General features: G+C 45.1%; 1 protein-coding gene across 3 annotated transcripts; it reads right to left on the reverse strand.

Annotated features, from left to right (window-relative positions):
• Window positions 1–13,933: 13,933 nt before the first annotated feature.
• RPS15A (ribosomal protein S15a) lies at window positions 13,934–18,724 on the reverse strand. Of its 3 annotated transcripts, none has more exons than XM_004945286.5 (5): window positions 18,692–18,724; window positions 17,596–17,733; window positions 16,890–16,969; window positions 15,187–15,272; window positions 13,934–14,066 (listed from the first exon to the last, which is right to left on the reverse strand). In XM_004945286.5, exons 2-5 carry the CDS (start codon window positions 17,726–17,728, stop codon window positions 13,973–13,975), a joined length of 393 nt encoding a protein of 130 aa, XP_004945343.1. In that variant the 5' UTR covers window positions 17,729–17,733; window positions 18,692–18,724; the 3' UTR covers window positions 13,934–13,972. The 3 variants fall into 3 exon arrangements, with proteins under 3 accessions (XP_004945343.1, XP_003642170.3, XP_001234300.1); XM_003642122.6 differs by having other exon boundaries at window positions 18,259–18,715; XM_001234299.7 differs by lacking the exon at window positions 18,692–18,724 and adding an exon at window positions 18,185–18,407.
• Window positions 18,725–18,734: the final 10 nt, after the last annotated feature.

Below are 18,734 nucleotides of genomic sequence, written 5' to 3' on the forward strand. Positions count from 1 at the left end.
TTCAGCTACAGCAGCCCACCTCAGCAAGGTTCTCCCATCCCAGCAGCATGCTATGAGCACAGCTCACCTACAAGGCTGCCAACCAGGTCTCTCCAGCTCTGCAGTTGCAGAAAATATCCAGAACTGTGAACTGGCAAGGGGATAGAAGAGGCTGGAACAGCCACTTGCACCATGTACTGCTAGCCTGCTTGGATCCTCACAGACCAGTATGCTCTGCCTGTGTCACAGCATGGACTCATCTTCCTCAGTGCCGTTGCAGAGTCTATCTCTGGGACCATGCTTCCCAAATGAGAGTGTGAAGCAGCAGAGCAGAAGCCTGTACAATGGCTAGCAGAAGCAATTTGCTCTCAATGCAAGGGTCAGGCACATAGCTCACTCTGAATTCCTCCCAGGCTTTCCAGACACGTGAAAGAAGCCAGTTAAACAGCTAAACAATATTGCTTGCCCACTTGCTTATCCATTCGTTATACATGTTTCTAAACAAGAGACTTTGCTGCAGTGTACACAATAGAGCCACATTTGTGCTTGCCTCCACATTGCTGACTCCAATAACCACTTTAAGATGGCAAGAAAACCAAGTTATGTGGCAGTAATTTTCCAGCATAAAGGGATGAGGTCAGTATCTGCCTATGTTACTTTAGATTTTCCAGAGCAAGCATGAGCCATTTCTTTTTATGCATTGCAGCACCTTTAAAGCATACAGTAGGTTGTTTCTTAACGAGCTGGAACATCTTGCTTGATGAGATCTCTGCTCAAATTGTTATTTTCCTCCAGCTGGGTCAGGGCCTTCTGGCTTTGGCACAAGAAAAGCACACACATTTTCTGTGATTTAAGTATTGTGAAGACTCAAGCATCCATGTGGCAGAAGCAGCACTCAGACATCCATCCCGTTTCAACAGATTGCTTCCCCTTCCTACCACTGTCCAGAAGGGGACGTTCCCCTTCCTCCACGAGATTACCCCCAATTTCAGGAGAGCAGATCCAGCTGTCGTCCTTGCACTTGACTACACAGGTAATTTTCCCCATGTGACCCACCAGACAACATGACAGAAACAGACAGTATCACAGAACATATGCAACACATGCACAGGGTACATGGTGCAAATGCTTTTCTCAGTAACAACCACCTGTGTGCAACACAGCCATGGTGCAAGTGTTGCTGCCAGATAAGTTCACCTGTCACGACTGATGGATCCTCTTTAAGCACCTGGCCAACTTGCAGTTACTTGCTTTTACAGCACCTCCAGCCTCACGACAAACCTACCCGCTCTGCTGCTTAAATATACATATACTTCACAAATAGCCATGCAGGGCTTTTCTTCTTCAAAGGAAACTCCCAGTGAGGCCACTGTTTCCACTCCACTACTCCCGCTCCACTGACACCAGGTGTCCACCCTCCCCAGCACGCACCAAGCAGCAGATGTGTGGCAGAATACATTGCACAATCTGTTAGAAAACAAAAATAATCCTGCCTGAACTCATGACTAAGCAGACAGGTTTAATTATGAGTATGATTTGACAGAAAGAATTTCCCATTCAAGCCTTACAAAGCACCCTCCCAGAAATAGACAAGGACCCCAGGAATGTCAGCAAATGTACTCTCGCACCACCCCTGCCGGGTGCAGCAAAATGCATTTTACAGAGAAGAACCTGACGCTGGAGGTTTCCACAGTTTGCCTAAAGCAGTCAGTTGCACAGGATTACCAACCAGCCCCAGCGATGTGACTGAACTTTGCTACTGAACAATCACTCCATGTATTTTGGTAGGTGCTCATGCAGAGCCGCTGTTTCCATTGTCAGCACACAGTCCTTTGGGAAGGGTCACCATGGGTTAACCCAGGCAGCACAGCACCAACCATTTCCCCTTGGGACACATAAAGCTTTCACCAAACTTCCTCTCCACAACTTCAAACCATTAGCAAAGGCAGTGTAAAAATTGGGGTGGAACGCTTGCAAGTTACGTCCCTAAAAGTGAAACACCAGCTTTCAGGTACCGTGCAGCAGATGGACCTAGCTTTTATTCCAGCAGTTTATACTACAAGCAGGTCTGCAAGCAGGCGCACAGAGCAGGCGCTCCTGCATGTGTATACCTGTAATTGTAACTTCAAACTGCCTTATCCTGACCCTTCTGCAGAACAGTGTTAGCAGGAGCCCCCTCACTGTGTGACCTCTGCCAATTGTCTGTAGTGATATGTACAGATGCTTTAGATTCCCCTGCTCTGTGGGCTGTTTCCCAAAGCCTTTTCATATTTGAAACATGTCAAGAAAATAGTTTCCCTGTCAGTGTTTCTAATTCAAGAATCAAGGGACCAAACTACCATTAAAGCACTAACGCACACAGGAACACATACTAATGTGCTAAGGAACGGTAGCCAATCTGAAAAAGAATAGGTAATTTTCTTCTGTCTCCCACTCTTTTTATGGTTCATATTACCTGTCATAAGCAGCTACTGCAGAGCCCATAGTGAAGCACGAAGGAAAGGAGGGGGGAGCTCAGCATACGCTATAAGACATTCACTCTCAAACTCTGCCCATCAAAGGGAATTTAATGTCCAGACATCTACCATTTAAGAAATAAAGTAAAATGGTGAGAATAGACTGCAAAATGCCTTTCCTGCCATTATACTCACTACTGAGTGAAAACACTTTTGATGGGGTGACCTTTGCATCGAGCTGTGTTCATACTGAAATGCATTTTGCCGGCCATGAAAAAAGCAGCTCCTTCTGACAGCTGAACTCAATGTATAGGGACTATTTAAGAGAAGCTGCTTTACAAACAGCAGGTGGCAGATAACAATTAGTTTTAGTCTTCTATTCTGGTAGTGATAGGGAAAAAAATTATCTGCATTAGTCACAGTGTGCTTGATACTACTACAGAGACGAGGCTCTCTTTGCCTTCTTTCCCATGTTTTATTAAGGCACTGCCTTAATTCCATCATATGCACATGCTTCCGTTTACACTTTTGTCTGTTCCCAAATCTACCTCCCTGTGGTTTAGCTCAGCCCTAAATACATTACATATTTACATACGTTAAATGCAAACCCTGGGCTGTGGGAGGGCTTACCACGCCTTGCAGATCAGGGCACAAACCTAAATGTACGGACTGAGGAGAAGGAAGGCATTAAAAACAAGCCCTTGCACAAGATTACTTTCACTCAAAACCTGACCTTTTGCCTCACAGCAGCGCCCCCAACAGGCACAGGAGAGTAGGGCCGTGACACAGCCCAGACCGGAGCCCTTCATACCCCTCCAGAGACATTGGTTTCGTTGTTCCCTCTCGGAGCTGACAGTCCTGGGGCAGACCGGCCCTCGTGGGCCCACGGAGGGCACACAGAAGGAGCCATGCCCACAAGCGCCCCACACAAAGCCTTCCAACGAGGCACTGGGCCACCCCAGCACCCCTCCAGCCACACCCTGGCCCCCACGGCGGAGTCAGCTGCCATTATGTGACCCACTACCAACCCACCCCACAGGGAAAAGAACCCCTCACTCACCACTCTCTCAGCAGGCAGAACCCAGCCAGCAGCTGCCATGCAGGTCACCTTCATCAGCCCACCAGGAGGGGCTGGGCCCAGCGCAGCTGTGAGCAGCCCCAGCTGAGGCAGGGCCGGCAGCCATCTCAGGTGTCGGCCCTCAGCAGCACGGCCCTCCTCACGCTGCCGGGCCGCGTCTGTTTACTGCAATGGATATCTAATTCCTCCAAAAATACTCCCCCAAACTGCATCTTCCTTCTACTGAAGGGGCAGTGCATGAGAAGAAAAGCATGCAGCTGTTCTGGTAGTGCCCATGTGGCTCACGAAGGGCTCAGTGTGGAGGAGGCTGAGCTGCCACGTGAACAGGAGGTGCAAAGTCTGTGATTGCAGCTTCGCAAAGGAGGAGAGCCCAAAATGGCGGACGCAGCTGTGTGACTGCAGCAGGCCGAGGGACCGGAGTGCAGATCCTGCCTCTCCTGAGCTCTCTGCAGGGCTTTCCTACAGGCAGGCAGATCAGTGCTTCCTCCCATCTAGGTGTCATCTGCAAACTTACAGAGGGTGGACTCAATCACTTCATCCAGTTTTATCAATAAAGATATTAAACAGGATGGGACCCAGTACTGACTCTTGGGGAACACCACTGGTACCAATCACCAGCTGAGCTGGATTTGCCTCCATTCAGCACCGCTGTCTGGGCCCATCCCTCCAGCTGGTCCATACCCAGCTGCTTCACTCTCAGGCTGCTCCAAGTATGCAGCATCATTTTGGTACAAAAAGGACAAATTTCACCGTGCCATCTGCAGAAAACCGGCCGTTTTCCTCAGCCTGTCAGACACTTGGTAAGAGTGATGGAAGTGAGGCCACAGCGGTGGCAGAAGAGCACTGTGTGGTCTATGGGCTGAGGGTGCTGTGTGAGACACCAGACAGTGACCCACGAGGAGTGACAAAGAGATTTACAGAGCCCATTCCCATCCAGGCAAGCGTGTAAATGAAAGAGCAAACAAAAACTAATAAAAAATATATCTTATAAAGAAGTTATTTGGCCATAAACGAACAGCAGGGTGGCAGCATCAGACATGACAGTTCCCAGACATGTTTTTTTTCCTGAAGGTCAGGCAGCCCTTTGCCTAATAAAACTTGAGAAGTGTGCCTATAAAGTCTATTCCTGCCTCTGTTCTCTGCCTGCAGAGAAAATATATGTGTATGAGCCTGTATTTCAGATAGCCGTGGCCAAGGATAACTCAAAAGATCTTCTCTGATAAAAACATCCTTTGTTGCATGGCAGCTCCCAGACAATGATTTTGGTAGAACATAGGCACAGCCACATGAAAAGCTATATGCAGCCACAGAACGCAACAAACAAAAGTATGTGAAGTCAGACAACGCTTTAATCATTCTAATATCAGCTGAAGCATTGAAAATGTCATTAGCATGTAGTTAGGAGACATTTCTCCTTTGCATCTAAAAATACCGTGGCAGCTCTGGAAGGGAGCAGTCAGCAGCAGACAGGAGAGTTGCACCAGCCTTTGTGTGTCGTCTCTGAGATCCAAAGGGGCCCCAGGTGCTTCTCTGGTGTTGTGGGAAATAGCACATGGTTTACCAAGCAGTTTGATTTTTATGACACCTAGCATAACAAATTCATCAAGGTCAGCCCAGAAGAATCACAAGACATAGGAATTCACACCCCACATTGGCCTCCTTTGATAAAAGGCCAGGCATCACCTGTAGCTTAAAAACCAACCCGTATTTTTAAACATAGGCTCTGTAAATGATCACCTGAAGCCTGAAGTGAGAAACATCATATAGAGCCTGGTTTTGTGACTGATTTGCACGAGACCATGCTCCCACACAGCAGCAACACCAACAAACTCTGTGGGCTGCTCTCAGCTGGGTTCATTGGGCAGCACTGCCTCTCAGAGCCATCACAGCCTGGTGGGAGGTGGACCTGTGCATGTGAAAGTCTTACCTTCAGTTTTTTGAGCTTTGGATCAAGAGTTCCTTGCACAGACCTTTAAACGTGAACCTCACTGAAATTCATTGAGAAAGGTGAGTTCAGAAGGTACTGTCTATTAAAGGTCACTGGTTCAGGGATGAACTTCACCAGGCAGGAGTGGGCACTGGCCAGGATCAGCCCTTATCCTCCAGACTGACCATAGATTACTTTATACTTCAGATTGGGTGTGAAAACAGGGACCTGAACAAGGACCATTCCCCATACTGCCCCGTTCTTCCCATATAATCTCAGCTGTTGTTCTAGGCAGACAGCTCTGTTTTTACTTAAGGTAATTCTATGCCTTTCGTTGTGTTTTTAATGTTAATTTCACCACGATTCACTCCCACAGCTGCTCTTTCTGCCTTCCTCCAGCTTTTGTCCTTTATTTTTACTGCTGGAGTCAGAGATGATTATCTCTAAGAAATAGATTTCAGCTGTATTATATTGATGCTAAGTGCTGTTTCTCCTGCCCTGACTGATTTTCTATGCAAGATGCTTTTCATATAGCTTTAAGTGTTTGTTATTTTCAAATTGGTTGCCATGTCTCCAAGTTTCCCTGCCATGGAAAGCAGGGAAGAGAGGGCCACAGCAACAGTCCACAAACACAGGCCATTCTGGGGCACTGTCACCTCCCATTGTGGCACTGAGGTGGCTCTGAGTGTGCCTCGGGCAGCAGGAACCTTCCTGCACCACGGTACATTTTGCTGAGAGGCAGCAACAAGATGGCAGTCTTCCCAGCAGGCAGTGCTTTGGCTGCTGGTACACAAGCTGTGACACTCTCATCCCCAGCAGCACGTGCTCCAGCTGACGTGGAGATCCTCAAGTCCTCAGCTGCTACGGGGGACACTTATCCAACTTCAGCCAACTCACTGCTGTAACTCAGCACCTGGGGTTTTACTCCCTGTCTACTTGTCAGGTCCCCGCATCAAAATAAATCATCCCACAGCATGCTGAAAAACAGCACCTTCGTGCCCGTATGAGACCCTCACCCCATGCAGCATCCCAGAGGCTTGTGAAACAACATACAGTCAGAGCCACAAAACAGTGCAAGAACTATTGAAAGCTACTGCTGGCTCAGCAGTTTTATTTTCAATCCAAGCAGCTTTTTTTGTTGTTGTTGTTTTTGTAATAGTTTTTTCCCTTTTTGGCATTTTCATGAGAAGACCAACAGGAAAAGAAAAGCACAAAAAACTCAACAATCTCTGAATGAAATTATAAGCAGCCTGACTTATACACCTGGTAATGAGATATTTCAAGCCACGGCCTGGCACTTTTATAGTATTTCTAAACCTGCACTCAGTCATGTGAACGTCAGAAGAATGGGAAGTTAGTAACTTCTGGGCATATGTCTTAAGGTTTTTCATCTTACAATTCAGCAATGGAAGAATACAGTACAAATAAAGCAGGCAAATACCTGGCAAGTACATACTTCTGCCACGCTATAATTATTCTCCTCAACAAAAAGGTTTCCAAGACGGCTCCCAAAACAGCACTCAGCATTCCCAGACGACCTCAGGAACTCTTGGCTCCTCTCATTTGAAATACTTCATGATTTTTCTTAAGGAAACAGAACTCAGGCAGTGCCCATCTGCCCCACCCATTATCTTCCCTACTCCAGCCAACTCTGCAAGGCAACAGGCAACTTCTCTAAGTCTGAACAAGGCACTGAAGGTCCAAGTTTTTCCATTTCCATGGTTTTCCATTGAATTATAAACAGAAGAGATGAGAAATCTTACAGCTGTTCAAAGCGGTGACACAAAGGCAGGTACCCATGGAGCCACTTGAGCACTACCAGAGCACACCAGGTCCCAGCACAGCCAGCAGGACCCAGGTGGACTCCATGATCCTTACGGGTCCTTTCCAACTTGGGATAATCGGTGATTCTATGACCAAGCAAACTCTGGGCAAGTGAGCAGTGCTCCCTGCAGTTTGCCAGGAAAGCAGTGACATGGGGTCAGGGCATCTCACCCTTCTAGGAACACCAAAAGCAGAGCAAGCTGTGGAGACGGGGAAGAAGAGCTGACCTCCTGTGCTGTCATCTTATCTGCTGTTTGGCACAGAAAGGTTTTCTCCAAGCACAGCCTTGCTGAGGCCACTTGCTCAGCTCCATCACGTGATGCCATCCAAACACTGCTGCTAATTGCAGAGACAGAAAAATCATCTGCATTCTGGCCATAACAATCCACTGTTATTTTTATGCGTGCACACGTAGACAAGAGTAAAGAACCCTTCTCATTTCAAGCTGTGCTATTATGCTAACTACAGAGAAATAAATATGCCACACTGTAGCTAATAAGTGTCATTCACATCAGTATTTATTCCAAACATGTTTCCCCCTTCACGTCTGCTCTGCCTGGAACTGCTCATCACAGAAGAGGAGACCTTTATTTCTCACAATTCAAGCAGACAGGAGAGAGTTAGCAATTAAAGCACACTTTTGTACAGTTTAATTCTTTTTATTTCAGCTACCAGAGAGTGTTACCTGTCAGCACTGTATCTATTGTTGAGCCACCACCTATCAGCACTGAGTTCATATTTTGGTGGGTTTTGCACCAGCAGAGCAGGGTGGGGGAACAGGGCAGGCTGCTGCCATGCAGTGGGCCTGTGGTCCCCAGATTTGTGCCCTGCATGGTAGGACCAGTCCTCCCAGTCTGACAGTGCATGCACAGACACAGGCTCGATCTCCCAGCTGAGGACTGCAGATGCTCAACTGAGGGGAGGATGCCGCAGCCCTCAGGAATGAACCCCAAGGGGTCATTCCCTCATACGAGCGCCAATGCTAATTACCAGCTCATGCCAAAGATTATAGGTCAAGAATCCTGTTATTCAAGAATATAGCTGGGCATGTTGCTGCACAAGAGATGAGTATCCTCATGAATTGCAGAGGTGTGGGGAAAAAAGAAAAATAAATTCATTTCCCCCATGATTTTTTCCACTGTTGCTGCAAAAAGACAGATTTTTAAAGATACTAAATGGTATTAGGACCTGAAGTTCTCATTGATTTTCTTGAACTTTTCTTTTTAAAACAAATTCAAACTGCGTGAAACAATGAACCAAACCATTTGGTAAGGTTCTTTCTGCAACGGTATGTTTCAGCAGCAGCTTTTCTTTTAAACTCACTTGTCACCTGCTCTTCTCCTCACCCTTCCTGGTTCTGCTTAAAACACAATATTTATGCATTGGTGGAAAAGAACAGGAATGGCAAAACTGCATTTCTTCCCCACAATGGAACAGATAGATCCCACTCTGATCTAGCTGTGGGTGAGAAGATGGACAGATGCAGCACAAAGCACTATGTAAGATCACTTACCGAGTGTTCTGCTAACCCTGCCTTTTTCATATGTTCTGGTATTGGGGCAACAGAGACATCTAGAGATCACAGGCAGGGGACTGCAGGCTTCTGGAAAACTGGTTTCTGTAGAAGGGGTAAGATGATGTGATTATAGAGCCGGAATAATAAATAAATGGAATTTGAAACAATTCAATTCCTGGCTATAAACGATGGGACCAAAAGCGAATAGCAATCAGTTACTTGTAGCATTCAATTAATTGTAGCAGGAATGCTCACCATTTCCATGGCTTGCCCCCTTGCAGTACTACCCCCAGACTGTGAAGAAAAGCAACCCCTTAGAAAAAAAAGAAGTTTGGGTTGGGTTGCTCAGTGCACATACCCTGCTAGGGGTCTGAAGGCAGTCAGTACAGGAGGAGTGCATACAGAATCCTAAAATGGCACGGGTCGGAAGGGACCTAATAGACCATCCAGTTCCAACCCCCTGCCATGGGCTGGCTGCCCCACAGCAGCTCAGGTGGCCCAGCGCCCTACCCAGCCTGGCACTGGGCACCTCCAGGGATGGAACACCCAGAGTTCTGGGCAGCCTGTTGCATCCTGCCTGAATGGAAGAAGCCCAAAGCTCTTCCAGAGCCATTTTGTTATCACCAAGTTCATGGCACATCAGTGCAAATGCAGGATATGGGGGCTAAGGATGCACAGTGGGACTTGCATACAAATCCAAGCCTGAATATTACATTGTCCCTGCAGAGTGCTGAGGGGACTCTGAGTCTTCCTCATCAGCCACAGGAGCTACAGGCACTGGGAGCCTCTGAACGCTCACGAAGAGTGAAGTCACTTCATCTGCCGTATTTTGTAAGCAGTCCTGGACACACTGTGCCTCATTTCTCATCAGCTAACAGTACTGGGTAACCCGATGTGTCAGAAAGCTGAACATGAAAACAAGTTATTGCTGCAGTGGAAGAGTACTGTGCTGGGCATCAGCTACCTACGTTTGCTTGAAGTAAAAACATCCTTTAGTTGACCCATTTTTATATGCCTGAAGACAAATTCCCAAGTAAAGTCATCACACAGCCCAGAACAGGTACAACAAGCCACCCATTTCATTACAATATGCACCAAATCCATTTGCTTTTATAGACCATTCGGCATCCGCTTTAACGGTGTTTTATGTCACTATAAAAAACCAAAGTGGTGGTTGCTGATCTCAAGCGCCCCACGTTATGCTGTTGCACAGCACTAAAATTTGATCAACTATCACTGTGCAGTGAGTATGGCCCCAATGCCAGCGCCAGAACAAAATACACGTCCCTGGGGGTTTATCTTTAGCAGCTCAGTGTCACAGCCAGCACATAAAGGAGGGGAAGCAGGGCTGCAGGACACGTAGTACAAGTGCAGCACAGTCAGCTGCAGTTAATCTCTTAAGGAAAGCAGATGTTTGATTACCTTGTTAGACTGAAGCTTGTCGACAGCACATAACAGACTTCGATAAAGGGGTTTTAACTTGCTTGATGCTTGCTGAGAGTAATCATCATAGCTTGTAAAGGGACCTTCTCCACTGCAGCACCTTCCTGCTCTGTTCACTCCCTCACACCAGGGCAGCACTGAATGGGGTGAAATTCACCAGGAATGAGGTCTGGGCCTTTGTGATACAAAGTAAGAGAAGATAACAATGTCCACTCTGTATTTACTTCACAACTCAGATTTTAGAAGGTAGGACAGTTGTTTCAATGGACCTTGTGTGCATTTGTGGCCTGCAGTTTTCCTTCCCCCGCCCACAGCCAGTGGAGCATGATAACACCATTGTATCACAAGTATCACACATTTCCAGACTGTAATTTGTTTGGTCATCAAATATCCAGGAAATTCCAGGTAATGCGGGGTGGGGGAAAGCAGGCCCAAAGCTTTCTTCTTTCTACTTTTTTTTTTAAGCACCCTAATGAAGTGCACATCCCAACCAGCACTGAGATACATCACAAGCTGTTGCACAACATGAAGTCCCATCTGCTCCTGACAGGAACATTACAATCCCACTCTTCCCCAGCAAATGGCAGTGCCTCCCAGCCCTCCTAGGAACAGCTGATGTTACTGAGAGCCTGCTATGTGCTTTAATTGGCTGTAAGACACCAAACAAGTCTTGTTTAAAACCCATTTTCTCTCCCTGCTTTCTGTAGCACAGCAACATACATTCTTGTCTGTCACTGCTTGTTTTTGTCTAGACTCCAACAGGTGTGAAACAGGCACTAAGTAACCATTAGGACATCTGCAATCAAGGTTTAATTACTGCTTGTGTTTCTGGTGCAAGTAACTGACACACAAATTCAAGAAACCAAACACACTGTTCAAAACTGAGCTGAATGAATTATCTGTGGCAGAGAATCAACAGAAGGGACAAGGAGGAGAAATTGCTTTTCCAGTGGACCTACTGTCATCCACAAGGCTTTACTTTTCAAGTATTTTTCAAGATCCATACTTATTCTCATCTCCCATATTACATTATGCTCTGCTGCATCAAAGACAGAAGAAAATTCTTTGCAGAGTACAAGAAAATTCAGGATGATTAGCTCCATACAAAGAGCAGAGACCAGCAGCAACACCAAAGCCCTCTCCGGATTCCTCTCGCTATAGAGATCACCTTCAAAGTCTCTAATGATTCAAAGTCAGATGCTGCCATCTGTTGACAACTCTGTACTGCAAAAATACATACTTTATGCATGGCAGGCTATTTGAACGTTTTATTCTACACGCAAATTAGTAAGCAGTTTGCATAACTCAAACTAAGTTCTGACCCACTGTTACCATCTGTGACTCGGACTGCTGATACTTACCATGTGGTCAGCTGCACAGAGCAGTTAGGAGGGACTGCAGGCAGCACGGCACTGCCTGCACTACCTGTAACCTCCAAAAAACAACAGCCCAGAACACTAGAGCTGGGCACACAAGCTCCCTGCCATCCTGCTCACAAAACTTGGTGTAAAGTTTGGGCTTAGTGAGCAAAGCAGACCTCACGCCAAAAGGTCCTCTCTACATCTCGAGAGGGTACAGGGGTGAAACCCACTTCCAGATATCCAAGTCAGGAGTTTGCAGCACAGGTGCTTTCCTCAGCTGTCCCCCACCCCCCTGTTTTCCCTGTACGAAGGCCAAGTGCCATTCCATGATTCTGAGTTGTGATGGATTTTCTCAGAAATCAGCTTAGAACTGAGATGAGCCACATTCACTTCCACGTGCATTAGGACAGTATGGGGCTACATTTGTTAAGTGTCAAAAAGGTTGTACCTGCTGCTCCACGCTTCCCTCGAAGTCCTTCTTTCTTTCCATCCTGGGGCTCTAATCTCCACTTAGTAACTCAGAAAAGGTGCTGGGCTGCCTTGTGGAATAAATTAACTTAGTTCTATTCCCAACTGATTGAGAGTATCAGAAATGCTCTGGCTTTAGCAAGTCTCTGTTGGGGTCATAACAGCACACTTGTGTAGTATGAAGCACTACACACAGGTGAAGTGGTTCAGCAAGATCAGTGTGTCGTCTGAAATTAGTTTAAAACAAGAATGTCAGGGAACCAAGGAAGCATCTAAAAGGGACCTCAAAAATCACTTAAGTTCCAAACCTCATGCCACAGCCAGGGGCACCTTCTAGTGCATGATCCTCAAGGAGCCCAAAGCCCTTGAAAACATCCAAGAGAAGCCTTCTTAAAGCATCCCTCATCTTTTATTGGGAAACATGCATTCCGCTCTGGTCTGATGCAAACCAAGATCTTATAAAAAGGAACAGAAGAATGTTGGTTAAGTTTTTCAGGGTTACTATGAACAAGAAACGTAACAGCTCTGCTTGTGTTTGTAGTCAGTGCTTGTGCTGAATTACTCCCACAAAAGGCCCCACAACAGCATAAAAAGTTTTTATAAAATTGTTAAAAGCTTGATTTGGCAATAAAAAAGGGCCAACAAATTCTTACTCTGAAGCCACTCTTTGTAATTTAGTGTACAGATGTTTATCTTCAGCTAAACATGGCCACATCTGAATGTTTTGATGCCATTTGCAATTCAGACTTGGTGCCTTTAGCAGAAAGGGACAGACAGAGCAGGAAAGCTATAACCTTTTAAATCATTTCCCTGCTCTTCTCAGGTAAGCTGTAAGTCTCTGCTATAGGGCACTAACATGCCACCACTACCATATTTATGGTAACTATTCTATTGCAGCGTAGTTGCTACCTTCTTGCTCCTCAAAGACCCACGTTAGGTGAGACTGTACTGCCTGTCTAGAGTTAAGACCAGTCTGCTCATTTAGAAATGAGACTGAACTGAAATAGGTTATTTAGTTACAAACGAGTTGAAAAACAAGGCGACCAACCCAGAAGCCCACCCCTCTTTCTCTACCATCTTACCATCTACAAGTAGCTTTTCAGCTGCAGTCAGCTGCTGTGTGTGCTGCTTTAAGGAAATTTGTGGCTATTTCTGTATTGAGTACACTATGCTACACATCACCTACCTGAAATAAAGGTAACAACTCATTCCGTACTAAACATACCCATTCTTTCTTTCTCACTGCAGAGATTTTGAGAGATCCCAAACAGTTACACCCTCGGGGCAAGACACAAAGCAGCTGCACAGCAGCTTCCCTGCCCAAAATTCTGATGGTACAGAGGACCAACAAAGCAGCAAACCAAAGGAAAAAAATCCCCTATACCTCAATTACTCCTTAACATTATAAGATTTAAAAGGTTGTAATCTAACATCAAACTCCAGCCATCTAATTATTTCACCAGCCTGTATCTCACAATTTCATTAAATAATCTTAAACCATAAGCAGCAAATGACTTCTGGAAAGGCATCTTCCACTTAGTCTGAAAGTGAAAAGAGTCACATTCATGTAACTATGGTGACACATATACCTAAAAATCAAAGGCCAATCCTAACTCAGGATAGCAGAGTACAACAACATAACAACGTAACTTCTCTACTGAGGCTATTCTGTAGAGCTACCCTCATCTGTCATTCAAAAATGGTAACAGTTAATAGCATGTTGTATCATTACCAGCAAAAAAAAAAATCGTAACCAAGGGCAGTGTGGAATCTCAACACCATTTGAAGTAAAGGCAGAACTTAAGTACAAGAGCAGTCCGTTACAAGCACTACTGCAGGTAGCATAAGAAGCCATTGAAATACCAACTGGAAACACCAGAGTCCGTTTGAACAATTTATTAGTATCCTCTTTTACAAGTTTTAGAAAAAGAATCCCAGGATTTTGCCTCCTGTGTGTTTTCGCCTAGCCTCCTCATGGTCCATGATGCCAGCTGAGGTTGTCAGGACTATGTACCTATTGAGGAAGAACACATGTTCAGCTTATTGTCAGTTTTCTTCTATGTTCATGCAGAGCTGATGGCACTAACTTAATTTTTGTACCACAATAGAAAGATGGTTCTTTCAGAAAGGACATAACATAGATAGCATGCTATCAGAAAACAAAAAAGAAACTCCTCCCAGTTGTGAAGCACACAAAGTACATCTACAGGCTTCTGTTCTCCCTTCAGTTTCCTTATACATTCCTACCGTAAAGTCAGTTCTGCTGTTCTAGCAGTAGGAAGCCTATAGTTTATAGACAGTCTGCTTCTGTTTCAAGGAGAGATCTTTCTTCAGAGCAGATAAGAGTTGCTATAGTGCCAGCTCTGAAGGCTTTGTCACTCAGTGCTTTGAACACTGCTCATGCTTCCACAGATGAGTACCTGAACCTGGACTGACAACTGAAGCAGCTTTAGTGACTTCTAATGCCAACATTTGGAGTATCAGCATAGTTCATACAGCTTCATGTCTAAAAACCTCTTGTCCCACCACTCTATAAATACTCTTGAATTTCAAAAGTCTCAGTATGACAACACATACTGGCAAGCTAGATAGGTACAGCTTGACTAACGCAGCTTATCACTGGAGCTTTAAGAAAAGAAATGACAAGGAGCTGTTAAAACTGCCTCCAACAGGGCAGACTAGCTGAGCCACTGCAGTTATTATTCTCAATTTAGAGAATTTGGGGAAAGAAAAACATATTGTAATATTTTCTATGTTTTGGATATACAAAACTCAAGAGGCCAAGTCTTACATTAATTAATATTTAATCAACTTAAACACAATTACAAAAGTGCAACCTAATTCCTCTCCTCTGGTACTACTCTTCCATCTATAAATGGCCATTCATAAAAATAAGAAACAAAAATCCTGTAAACCAAGGAAATGGTGAAACAAAAAAGGGTCTTGCTTAGTAGCACTCCTTTTGAACTGGTTAAAAAGCATTCATATGGAAGCTGAATTTTTACTCTTATCTGCTTTCATACTAATGAGAGATGAAAGGCATCAGGTGAATCTAATGCAGGCAGTATGAAAGTGTAATTTAAAAAAAAAAATCAGTGTTATGTATGACAGATTTAACTCCTCTCCATACTTACCCAAACTGACGTGAAGGCAGCAGGTTGTTTTGCCATTTTTCCAAATCCTTCAGTTGAACATCAAATCTGGGACTGATTACACCACACTATAAAACAGAATTCCATTACAAACCAGAGAACTATATAAACTGGATCTGTACATTTGTCATTCCAGCCCTCTGAATGAAAAAATTCAACCACAATTAACATGTATTCAGCAGCAAAAGACTAGAGAGTATCAAGTAGCATGTCCTACATTCCATAGTATGAAATGGCTTTATCTCACAGAAGCCAAGACTCTCACACAGTAATTCAGCTTTTATTTCTTTATCCTTGTCTCTTCCTCATTGCCTAAATGGAGAGATATATACTGCTGTTGAGGCTACACTAATAATTTAATTGGTAAAGCTGGGAGAGCACAAAAGCATGCTATAAACTACTAAAGGTTAAGGAGTATCCTACATCATCAAAAACCTGACATTAGAAGTAAACTGTCCTTGAGTAATCATCATGAAGAGTTAGCAAAAACACCTATAATGTTAAACAAAGAGAAATTAACCCTCACAGAAGTTACCAGCACTTTCAAGTTAATCCCATTACTTATCAACCATAACCACTACTACCACCTCTAGTGATCTCACTGGCTCCAACAGCCTTAACATCCAAGAGCAAAGCAGAGTGCACCTCACTGCACTGACATTTTTCTGAACCAAGTAGCTCCTTCCTTATTGCAGCTACTGGCAGAAACATCACACCCAGTTAACTCTGCAACATCTGATACAAAATCATCCAGAAAGACCTCAAGAAACATACTCAGATATGATGTCAATCATTCTTACTACAGACACACACCACTAGAAATCTGGATTGTGTCAGATCTCTTGCTACAATTCTCAATTCTTAGCTGCAACAGCTGTTCACCACAGAGATAGCCCCCAACATGTTTTGGCCAATTAATATTTACATCTCTTTACTTGAAAACCACCTCTCACTTGAATAGCTTCATTGGAAACAATGACCATCCATGTTCAAGAAGCATCTTGATGTTATACTGAGGGACATGGTTTAAGTGGGAAATATTGGTGACAGTGGATGGCTGGACTGGATGATTTTGGACACCTTTTCCAACCTTGGTGATTCTACGACTCCATGCATAGCAATTCATCACAGAACTAAACAGCTCAATGTTTTAAGCCAAATGCATTTACAAAAATGTCCAAACAAAAATGATTCATACACCCCAGGAACCCAAGCAGCACTAATTATCATGAGACTTCACTCTGCCTCAACCACAAGCAAAGCCAACCTAGCAGCAGTAGAAATGCTTGTCTCCTCACCATTTAGAGGTATTAAACATCAACTGGAAAGCAACGCAGTTGCTATCTCTCACAACTAACTATTACAGATAACTTAAAAATCAAATAAACAGAGAAATCACTGGGTAGGCAGAAAGTCCCTAACGAGAAATACGCAGTACCTGAAAGGTGACTTCCAAAAATCTAGCTTATGCATTGTGCTTTGAACAGTAATTAAGTCAACCATACTATTACAAATCTAGGAAACATAACATCCAATAACTACTGATAACAGCCAGATTACTCTCACTTACACAGTCCTAACTAAATACCAAGTTCTCACAAGTGATAATTTCAGAATTAGAGCAGACAAAAAGGCCTCATTTAGACATCTTCCTACAGAACTGAATTCAGCAAAACAAATCCTACCTTGTTGAGTCTGCCTGTGAGATTGACAACAATCTTCCCAGCTCTGTGATCATCAATTATCTCAAATTCACCAATGTAACCTAGGAAAGATTAGAAAAATGACAAATGAAAACATGATACGCAGCTACAATACAGTTCATTTAACCAAGCTATCCAAAACTCCTTCAAGCATCTTGATTTACTGAAGTCAAAAAGCACCTGAAAAAAACATCACCCATAGAATTTCAGAAGTTTACAGTAATTAAGACTAATTTCAGTGTACCAACTGGTTTGATTCAACTACTCCAAGGTACTGTTGTATTTGACGACATACTGTAAAGCTGGAACACATCTAAAACACTGAAGAAGGAGAATTACTGCTGTGAGGGCTTTTTTTCAATGGCTTTTGTCTTCAGAACTTGTCTCATACCTGCAGAATGTCTTGGGTGGCTTCAATATTCAGAATATATATATAATACTACAATCAAAAACCATACTCCGCTCCCCCCCTCCTCCCAGCAATTAACAGCACGCTCATCTAAAAACACAACCCCCAAACGTAACAGAGTAATTCTAAAACAATTACCACCAATTAGTTGCAAAATTCTAAAGCAAACAACATCAATTCAGTAAGATGCTCAAACTTTACCCAAAGATCTCCTTCGCTAAAGTCAACTACACCAGAAACATGAATGACAGAAACATCAGTGCTGTGGTCCACACTCACCATGCTTCATCATCACAGTTAAAAACCGGACGATTACTTTGGAGCATGGCCTAATGAGAACCTGGCGCTTCCCACGTTTCTCTGCGTTGTTGATGCTTTTGAGAGCATCGGCCAGAACGTTCATGCGCACCATGGTGCCTGCAGGGAGGAGAGAGGCAGTGATATACACACATCCATCACAAACATACTGAGAGGCATTTCTGAGGCCTATTTTAGAGGAACCAAAAGTTGCACTAAGCCTTAGCAAGTCACAGCACGCGCTCAGGTTTGTTCGAGAGAATTCACCAGTACCATCCCAACTCTGGAAATCACACACATCAGTACTTCAACTGGGATTTTATTAATACACACATGGAGATTTTTCAAAAACAGCATGTAATAAGCAATATGCCATCAATGCCATCAAAACCTTTCCCAGGTGAATGGTTTAGATTTTATAAATCCAGTATTAGCCTCATCCAAAAAGCATGTCAGACACGGCATTAAATATGCTAGGTAGCTTTCCTACCTGCAAAATAATGATAATAATAAAAAAAGAAATTACAGGACGAAATTAACGCAACACTCTTAAAGGGAGACTGTGCATCACCTCCTGCATTGCAGGGCTAAGGCCAAGAGCACTCCGCACACCACAAGGCGGGCCGTGCCCGGACACCGCCGTACCGCTTACTGCTGGAGCCATGCGGGCGCTGCTGCTGACGGGGGCCGGAGCGGCCATCCCGGACCGGGCCGGCTCCTACCGCACACGCAGGTTTCCGCCGCTAAGCCGAGAGCTCCCCGCCGAGCCGCGCTGCCCCGCCCCACCACCCGGTCCCGGCCCCCCGCACGGCCCCGCTCCCTCGCGCCCGGCCCGGGCCGGCCGCCTCCCTCAGCCCCCTCCCTCCATCTCTCTCGGCTGGCAGGCGGGCTGCTCCCCCCCACCCGCCGCTTCGGAGGTTCTACAGAGCGCCAGGGGCGACGCCGAGGGCTCAAAGTGGGTCGGACCGCTCGGACGCGGTCTCGGGTCCCCGTTGAGGGGAGCGGAGGCGGCGGAGGCGCGAGGATGGGGCGGAGGCGCGGCGGATGGCGGCCGGGCCGAGGCGGAGGCCCTACTCACCGGTGCGGCAAGATGGCGGAAAAGGAAGAGCCCGGGTGCCCGC

This window comes from Gallus gallus, chromosome 14, assembly GCF_016699485.2.
Source record: "Gallus gallus isolate bGalGal1 chromosome 14, bGalGal1.mat.broiler.GRCg7b, whole genome shotgun sequence".
Lineage (NCBI taxonomy): Eukaryota > Metazoa > Chordata > Aves > Galliformes > Phasianidae > Gallus > Gallus gallus.

Excerpts from the sequence above, each read along its gene's own strand:
- RPS15A (XM_003642122.6), bottom strand. The coding sequence starts at position 18,313 with ATGGCCGCTCCGGCCCCCGTCAGCAGCAGCGCCCGCATGGCTCCAGCA. Across the intron at positions 17,734-18,258 it reads CATGGCTCCAGCAGTAAGCG|GCACCATGGTGCGCATGAAC; the intron begins GTACGGCGGTGT and ends TCCTCCCTGCAG. Across the intron at positions 16,970-17,595 it reads AACTGTGATGATGAAGCATG|GTTACATTGGTGAATTTGAG; the intron begins GTGAGTGTGGAC and ends AATCTTTCCTAG.